Source organism: Kryptolebias marmoratus, linkage group LG13 (assembly GCF_001649575.2).
Source record: "Kryptolebias marmoratus isolate JLee-2015 linkage group LG13, ASM164957v2, whole genome shotgun sequence".
Taxonomy (NCBI): domain Eukaryota; kingdom Metazoa; phylum Chordata; class Actinopteri; order Cyprinodontiformes; family Rivulidae; genus Kryptolebias; species Kryptolebias marmoratus.
Window position 1 is genome coordinate 22894523 of NC_051442.1, and position 9624 is coordinate 22904146.

General features: G+C 41.5%; 1 protein-coding gene across 3 annotated transcripts in view; it reads right to left on the reverse strand.

Annotated features, from left to right (window-relative positions):
• The window catches only part of smfn (small fragment nuclease), a 20539-nt gene extending 18829 nt beyond the window's left edge, over positions 1–1710 (reverse strand). Inside the window, exons 1-2 of one of the 3 annotated variants that reach the window (XM_025010539.1) lie at positions 1651–1710; positions 1369–1546 (exon numbers count right to left, since the gene is read on the reverse strand). In XM_025010539.1, coding sequence (XP_024866307.1) covers positions 1369–1419 — 51 coding nt within the window. In that variant the 5' untranslated portion in view covers positions 1420–1546; positions 1651–1710. The other 2 variants (XM_017436057.2, XM_017436060.1) reach the window with 2 other exon arrangements.
• Between the last annotated feature and the right edge of the window lie 7914 nt (positions 1711–9624).

Below are 9624 nucleotides of genomic sequence, written 5' to 3' on the forward strand. Positions count from 1 at the left end.
AATGACATGGAATCCAGATTTTTGCACAGCTTTTGGCTTTTAAAGACTATGGTCTTAAACTTTTGATCAGCTGAAAAAATCATGTTTGAGTGTAAATGCAGTTTGCAGAAAATTCCCTGCTCAAAAGTTCTTGTCTCTTACACTGATTTTTTCCTTTAACATTGTGAAGCTCTACTTAGAACCTTCTTAAGATCCAATAGTGCAAAATGCAAATTCTTGCAATTTTTTGACTGGTCTTAAGATTTTGATCAGGAGTGTATGTGATACATATTGTGATGTTGCAGTGTCTAATCCTTCGACGTGTATTAGACCAAATGTCCCCACCTTCTCTTATTGGGAGTTGAAGCCAACAGAACCTGATTTACAGAAGCTGCCATGTTGTATTTTTGAAACCAGAGTTTGCGCATTAGCGATGTGGATTTCAACTTCTGGGATCTCATATGGTCCAGTAATCGCCTATATACTGACAGACCTTTGCTGCTCACCCAGAAGTTGACCTGAAATGGGACCAGCCTCCCTGTAGGCTGGTTCTAGCACAAATACAGAGTTCTGCCTCCTCTATGTAAACAAACAGGACACTGATGTTGGTAAAAATAAAAAAATCTTTACTTTTTCTCCCAGGTGTTGACTCTTGTTGGTTCTTCATGTAGTTCTTATCCTGCTGCTGTGTGCTTCAATTTTCAGTTTTTAAAATAAGTGTTGCTTGAATTAGTTAGTATTATTTCGTCCTTAAAACAAAGGTCATGTCACACCCTAATTGAGTGCTGTAGAGTAGGCAGGGACCCACATTTCTAGTGAGCAGACCCTGGTTCCAAAAATACAAGATGGCAGCTTCTGTAAAACAATCTTGTCTCTTCAATTCTCCACAATGAGAGATAGTGGGAACACTTAGTCTATTAACATATACCTCTATAGGTCCAGTATTATATGTTAATTATCTAATTGTGAAAAAAGACCACTTCAAAATGGTTTGTTGGGGCTTTTTTGACCTTTCACAGGGCCCGTACTGCAACTTCTATCGTAATACGACATGCGCGTGTGCAGCTAAATTTTAACCGCAATAGAAACTCGCAGTTTATATCTGGTGAAGTTCTGCTGAAGAAAGCGAAAACCTTTTACGTATCTGTCCCTGACATTTTTAACAGGAAAGCCCAAAATGTGACACAGGTGGACAGAGTTTGCTGTAAATGTATTAATTAGTATTCATCAGGACCTCCAGCTACTCTGGTTTAGACTGTGATGACAGTTAAAGTAAAGAGTTTTATTTATTTAGTGTGCCTTCACCAACACACGGTTGTGCCACCGCGGTATTAGGTCGCTACACAGAAACAAGCCGAGTTTATCCATAACCATATCCGTATGACTTGCCTCCAGGTCCACCCACACCATCCTCTGCGACATCGAGTCGTTGGAAGACATGCTGCTGGTTCTTCTGTAGAACTGAGAGTCAGAAACGCACCCAAACCTGGAAAAAATGCCGAGAAATGTTCTCGGAGCATCAAACCGATCAGAGGAACGAGCGGCGCGTTGCAGCTGAACCTCCGAGCTGCGGGGACGACACAGTGTGTCGGTGAAGAAAAGACGGAGCAACTTCCTCCGGGAGACAAAGTTGAATGTAGGTAACACACACTTTAAGCCCCGCAGACTCACCGTCATGTTAACTGCTTCTTCTTCCTCCTCTTCCAGGTGGCAGAGTAGAGTCGTTGATGGTGCATTACTGCCCCCATCAGGCTGAACACATAAATAACTGTTCGGCCCAGAGACAGTAGTATAAGGTATGGCAATGCACATCAACAACCACTTCACTATTGTGCTGTGTTGGAATTTTTCTCTCATTTTATCAAGTCGTTGGATTTTATTTTATTACACAACCACAGCTGCAATTGTAACTGTATGAGAGCCTTCAATATACAAAAATATTAGAAAACAAAAATGAGAAGGAAAGTAAGGACCACTGCATCATCTGTTTATGTTTTGCTCTGCTTAATTTTTTTTATTACAATTTTTCTCAATGCTTTGAAGTGAATATGTTATGCTTAAGATCTGTGCTCACACAGATGGTGTGGAGCAGGAGAGAGAGAGATACCCTCACTCTCTTTAGAATGAAAATACTTTAAGCTTAGTGCTCAAATAAAAACCAAAACTCATTGATGGATTGCCCTGATTCTGTTAAAGTGACCTCATTAACATTTTTCTGTAATTAATAATATATTTATGATAAAATATATTTAGCCTAAAGGTGGATCTTGGGACCTGGGACATGGAACATCACCTCTCTGGTGGGAAGGAGCCTGAGAAAGCACGTCTGCCAGCTTGTTTGTTTAACTCATTTTTAATTCTTTCTTATTCCATTATTTCTACATGAGCACATGTATGGGGGTAAATCTGGAAACTGCCAAATCTGAATTGCCTTTTGGGACTAAAGTTGTCTGAATCTGAATCCGAGCTTGAGCAGGGCATTGAGAGATACCAACTAGATATAGTCGGGCTCACATCAACCCACAACATGGGTTTTTGAACCAATCTCAGAGAAGGGCTGTACCTTATTCCACTCTGGAGTTTCCCTTAATGAGAGCCACCGGGCTAGTGTGGAAATACTTATAGTCCCCTGGTGTGATGCCTGTGCTTGGGAGTTTTCCATGGTAGATTTCTTTCTTCTGCTCTCAGCAAAGGCAAATGTTTTTTTCTTCTCTCTGTTTCCTCCCCCTCCATCTGTCCTGCTTTTTGATTGTCTTTCTTTCTCTGGAGCCTCTCTTTTTATAATTTCCAAATTAAATTATTATGGATCTGGTCAGCTGTTCTCTCAATGCAATAGATCAAATTTTCTTGACGAGAGGTCTGGGCATAGGAGAGCCCTCTTGCCCTGGCAGGACATTTTCAGCTGGATACACCATGGATTCCTGGAACAAGTGGAAGATTGTGTATTTATCTGTAATGTTGATCGAGGATATTGAAGATGTGTACATATTTGGATTTCTGATAACAGGATTTCTGCTTTTTGGACTTGGAGGTTACCTGGCGTATCGTAAAATTCGGAAGAGGCTGGCAGCTGTTCAGACCATGTCAAGGCTGCCTGCTCTGTGTGAAGGAATGTGCCAAGCAGTGAACACTCAGACTCAGTTGCTGTGTGAACAGAGGCAAATGCTGGATGCCCCCATCCATATCTCCATCCCTCCTTTCTCCTCTGATGTTTAATGTTGCTCCCTCCCTCCCTCTCCCCTTGGTCTCATTAGCATAGTTGAATTGGCTGAAATTTTAGCTGAATTAGCTTTAGCAAAGGTATAGTTTATCTTAGTCTGTTCAGCTGAGGTTCCTAAATAGTAGTTTAGTTTATGTTTATCTTAGCTTATTATATCTTAGTCGGTTTTCCTCAGTTTATTTTAGTATAACGTAGTCTGTTTTATCTTGCCTTTGCTTATTTTAGTTTTGCTTGGCTAAGCTTTTTTATATTTTATTTTAGTTTAGTTGGTCTTTTATTGAAATGCTTTTAACTCTTAGTTGGCCCTCTGTACTCGCCTTCCGGTACCATTAGTTTAGTTTAGTCTATCTTAGCTTGTATCATCTCTGATCTGTTCAGCTGAGGTTTTTAAATCTTAGTTTAGTTTATGTTTGCTTATGATCAGTTTAGTATATCTTAGTTTGGTTTTCCTCAGTTTATCTTTAGTATGACTTGTTTTAGATAAGCTTAGTTTAACTTTTTACATCCTAGTTTCCTAGCTGTTTATTTTACTTTTGCTATTATTGTGTGTGATGACTCTTTATTTTTGTGTTTTCATTATGTAAAGCACTTTGAACCGCCTTGTTGCTGAAAAGTGCTTTATAAATAAATGTGATTTAACTTTGACTAGATGAGAGGGTAGTTTCCCTGCGCCATCAGGTTGGCTGGTGGGCCTGTGCCTATGCGCCAAAAGGCAGGTCAGAGTACCCAACCTTTTTGCAGTCCTTAGCGGAGGTGCTGGAAAGTGCTTCAACTCGGGGCTCATTCTGCTAGGGGACTTCAGTGCTCATACGGGTAGCAACAGTGTAACCTTAGGGGCATGACTGGGAGGAACAGCCTTCTGATCTGAACCCGAGTGGCGTTCTGTTATTGGACTTTGTGCTAGTCACAGTTTGTCCATAACAAACATCATGTTCGAACATAAAGGTGTCCGTAAGTGCACTTGGCGCCAGGACACCCTAGGCCACAGATCAATGATAGATTTTGTAATGTCATCTGATCTGCATCCGTATGCTTTGGACACTTGGGTGAAGAGAGGAGCTGAGCTGTAAACTGATCACCACCTGATGGTGAGTTGGATCAGATGGCAGAGGAAGATGCTGGATAGACCCGGTAGACCCAAACATTTTGTGAAGATTTGCTGGGAACACCTGCCATAAGAACTTGTCAGAAAGATCTTCAATTCCCACCTCCTTGATGGCAATTTTAGCATTAAACAAGGATTTAATTATCTATCCATGCATCATAAGAGAGTTTTACCAAAACAGGAATAGACTCAGTGTTTATCACTGAGACCACACAACTGGGAAGATTTGCAAAAAGCTTTATTTTTGCACTGAGGGATAGGGAGATTCCTGGGGACATCAGAGCTCTGCAAAACAAAGATGATATTTGTCAGCAGGTTGTCTAAGGAAGAATGATTTACATTGGTATAATGTTCATTTAGGTTCCTTACTTGTGTTTCTTTGAGTTCTAGGAAGGAGTGGAGGTATCTGGTCCAGGAGTTCACGAAGGAAAGGCAGTGTAAGGTAAGTCCAAAGGGTAGGTTTGCCAAGTAGTCTTTGCTTGAAGTGACAAATCCAGTTGTTGAAGGAGCCAACGGAGAAGTAATCACACACAGAGGTCCACAAAGAGGAGCAACTAGGCAGCATTCTCACAAGAAATCCGATTGGGAAGAACACAGGTAGGTAACACTAGAAAACTAGAGGAATATTAACACTAAAACTAACTAGGAAGCCAAAAATCCTTACAGTCATTGAATGATCTCTCACCTCAGCTTAAATACAGGTAAATGAGGTAAAAATTTGCAGGTGTAATCCCTTGAAGTAAAAAGAGAATTAAGTGAGAAACACACCTGCTGGAGACTCCCAAACTGCAAGCTTTGCTCACATACTCCGCCTGAGGAATGAAAAGATAGGTGAACAAGGGCAGAAGAAAAAGAAAGGAGAAAGAAGAAAAAAGGAGGAAGTTCCCAGGGACTGCCTGGAACCCAAACACATCCATCCATCCATCTTTTTTTACCTGCTTGATCTTGTTCAGGGTTGCAGTGAGTTGGTGCCCACGGCTTTTTCTGCATTTAGCAGGTAACAGGTGGGGTACACCTGGACAAGTCATCAGTTCATCACAGTATTACAGGGGTGATAATAATGTAAAATCACTTTCTGTGTTCAGAGGTGCATTTATTTTTGGTATTGTTTATATACAAAACAGCTATAAAGCAAATTGTTTTATTTTATTTCTGATCACAGTTATCCTAATTTTACTTTGTGTTGGAAAAATATATTGTTTAGTTTCCACTGAAACCTGTGCCTGTCCATTGTGCCTGTCCCGGCAGCAACCCTCGAACCCGCTGGTGGACACCAGCGGTGAGGGATGCTGTCAGACTGAAGAAGGAGTCCTACCGGGCCATTTTGGCCTGTGGGACTCCGGAAGCAGCTGTCGGGTACCAGCAGTCCAAGCAGCATGCAGCTCGGGTGGTTGCTGAGGCAAAAACCTGGGCACGGGAGGAGTTCGGAGAGACCATGGATAAAGACTTCTGCACGGCTTCGAGGCGATTCTGGTCCACCGTGCGGCATCTCAGGAGGGGAAAGCAGTGCAGCACCAACACTGTTTATACTGGAGGTGGTGTGCTGCTGACCTCCTCAATCCCACCGGCACGTCTTCCATTGAGGAGGTGGAGCCTGGGGACTTGGGGTCGGGCTCTCCAATCTCCGCTGCTGAGGCCACTGAGGTGGTTAAAAAGCTCCTCGGTGGCAAGGCTCCGGGAGTGGATGAGATTCGCCCGGAGTACCTTAAGGCTCTGGATGTTGTAGGGTTGTGTTGGTTAACGTGACTCTGCAATATTGCGTGGACATCGGGGGCAGTACCCCTGGATTGGCAGACCGGGGTGCTGGTCCCCTTATTCAAAAAGGGGGACCGGAGAGTGTGTTCCAATTACAGAGGGATCACACTCTTAAGCCTCCCTGGTAAGGTCTATTTGGGGGTTCTGGAGAGGAGGGTTCAGATAGTCGAACCTTGGATTCAGGAAAAGCAGTGTGGTTTTCGTCCTGGCCGTGGAACACTGGACCAGCTCTATACCCTCAGCAGGATCCTTGAGGGTGCATGGGAGTTCGCCCAACCAGTCTACATGTGTTTTGTGGACTTGGAGAAGGCGTTCGACCGTGTCCGTCTGGGAATCCTGTGGGGAGTGCTCCGGGAGTATGGGGTACTGGGCCCTTTGATACAGGCTGTTAGGTCCCTATATGACCGGTGTCAGAGCTTGGTCCGCATTGCCGGCAGTAAGTCAGACTCGTTTCCGGTGAGAGTTGGACTCCGCCAAGGTTGCCCTTTGTCACTGATTCTGTTCATAATGTTTATGGACAGAATTTCTAGGCACAGCCAAGGTGTTGAGGGGATCCGTTTTGGTGGCCTTAGGATCGCATCTCTGCTTTTTGCAGATGATGTGGTCCTATTGGCTTAATCAGCCCGTGATCTACAGCTTTTGCTGGAGTGGTTCGCGGCCGAGTGTGAAGCAGCTGGGATGAGGATAAGTGCCTCCAAATCCGAGGCCACGGTCTTGAACTGGAAAAGGGTAGAGTGCCTTCTCCGGGTCGGGGAAGATGTCCTGCCCCAAGTGGAGGAGTTTAAGTATCTCGGGGTCTTGTTCACGAATGAGGGTAAAATGGAGCGGGAGATCGACAGGCAGATTGGTGCAGTGTCTGCAGTGAAGCGGGCGCTGTACCGGTCTGTCGTGGTGAAGAGAGAGCTGAGTCAAAAGGCAAAGCTCTCAATTTACCGGTCGATCTATGTTCCTACCCTCATCTATGGTCACGAGCTTTGGGTAGTGACCGAAAGAACAAGATCGTGTATACTAGTGGCTGAAATTAGTTTTCTCCGCAGGGTGTCTGGGCTCTCCCTTAGAGATAGGGTGAGAAGCTCGGTCATCCGGAAGGTAGAGCTGCTGCTTCTCCACGTTGAGAAGAGCCAATTGAGGTGGCTCGGGCATCTGGTTAGGATGCCTCCTGGACGCCTCCCTGATGAGGTGTTCCGGGCACGTCCAACTGGGAGGAAGAGGAAAACCCAGGACACGCTGGAGGGACTATGTTTCTCAGCTGGCCTGGGAACGCCTTGGGATTCCCCCGGAGGAGCTGGCCCAAGTGGCTGGGGAGAGGGACCCGCGACCCGACCCCAGATAAGCGGAAGAAGGTGGATTGATGGATGGATAGATGGATGGATAGTTTCCATTGATTGTCTATAATTATGATTGAGTGAATGATGCTGTAATATTTGATAAATTTGCTCATTATCCTGTTAAAATGGTTTCTTCGTAGATCTACAGAAATTAGACTGTTTACTTTGTTGTATAGTATCTTTTCTTTTCATTGTGAATTGGCAAATAAATAAATCTAAATTCAATTCAGTAAAAATGATTAAACTCAATACAGTCAGCAATAAAGTATATTCTTATTATGTATCTTAGAGAATCTGGGACAGTGTAGTTTCACTTTTAACTTTATATGATTTATTTGTTTACACCTTCTAAATAAAGATTCGCTAAACATGTCTTTTAAATAAATATCTACTACTGTGCTTGGGTAAAACATTCTCAGATTTAATTTCCTTCTATCTTGGAGGTTTTCTTAGGTTTTATTTTATGAAATTGTTTCAGATTGCAAAAAAATTTAACATAACAATATGCATTAATGAATTCAAAATGAGAAAGAAAAAAGCAACATAACACTCAACAAGCTTGGTTTTTAGATATTTAACATTGCTTTTATTAATGTGAAAGTGGATCCATATGTTCCCCACATCATGCTTAGTAGTACAGACTCATTGTCAAGTGAAAATTAAACAGTTGTTCTTAAAATAGTAAATATATGATCACATCTTATATCTTAGCTGCACAAATGTTACATATTATACTGTAACTGAAAACACACTGCTATATATTCTACTTTTGAAATATAAATCCTTAAAGAAACATAAGCAAAAATGTATAAAACTCAAAACATAAATTCGCAGTACAAATGTTGACAAAGTACTTTGACGATTAGCCTAATTAAATACAATTTCAGTAATCAGTTCTTATTACTGGAAATCTTACAATTTGGCAATTGTTTTCAGGCATATGGTACACACACAATTCTTTTCACAAGTTTGGTAAATTGTTCAAGTGTTATAAAGCAAAGTATTAACTGGTATAATTGTCTAAAAAATAAAAATATCTGTCACAAATAATCAAAATGAACATGTTAGTGAAGATGACACAACCTCATTTTTTGTTTGGACACAGTTGTTTTTGACAAGCACAACACTGGCAGCAACAGCGGCAGCAGTAATGTCGGAGTTGACACAGAAGTCCACTTGATGTCTCTGGAACTTCTTCGGTTGTTTCCTTTCCTATTTTACTCCACGCTTTGTTGTTTTTTGTGAACTGTTTTGGTGTTTGCATTGTAGCATCAAATGTAAGTACATCTACCTGAGCTGTTTGATTAGCTTTTTCACTAGTTGTGACAATCTTAGTCCCTGTTTCACTGAGATGGAGTTTCTCAATTTCACTGAGCATGGGGACCTTAAGTTGTTGGAATTCAACATATTCTTTATTAAGAGAATAGCTTTCACTCTCCCAGTCACTTGGTATTTTTTCTTTTGGTGACAATTTTCTTTTAACAAAATTATTGATCACTTTTAGTCTTTTCTCCAAGTTGTTTTTAATTTCCTGGCCTCTGTACTTCATTAAACCTATCTCCTTATGTTCCATTCTGGTATCCTTCCACAACTTTCGCAAATATTCTCGTTTTTCCTCATATATAAAGTCATCTTTTTCTCCAAAAATTTTATTTGAGGTTCCATAATTTTGTTTCTGTAAATCTTCTACTTCATGTTCAGATAGTGAACATTCCCTCTCAGAATCTGCAAGTCTACTGACACTTTTAAAATCATGTTCATCATGCATAGGTTGATAATGCGTTTGATTAGATTTTAACAATGCAGCTATATCCATACTATCTTTCTTACCACTAAAAATGTTAGGCTGATTAAAATCTAATTTTAGCACATCTTGATCGCAAAGCTTTTCAGTTTGTATTGCCTTCTCACATTTTATTGTTCCTCTCAGTTTGTCGAGATTGTCTTTCCCCTGTTTCAGTTCACCTTTCATGAAAGTTATATCCTGTGCCTGAATTTCAATCACACGGTTCAGTTGATTTTCCAAATCTTGTTTCTTCTTGATTGTGTCAGAAAGGATGGTCTTTAGAGTTTCCTTTTCCTTCTCAAATAGCTGCTTGTAGGAAGCCATTTGTTCATTGTGTTGGTCAAAGGTTAAAAGCTTTTGCTTGATTTCAGTGTCCAATTTTTCTGCACCTTCTCTTTGTTTTTGTAACCTGTTCATTTTGTCATTTATGTGTTCAGTTGATTTGTGTTTG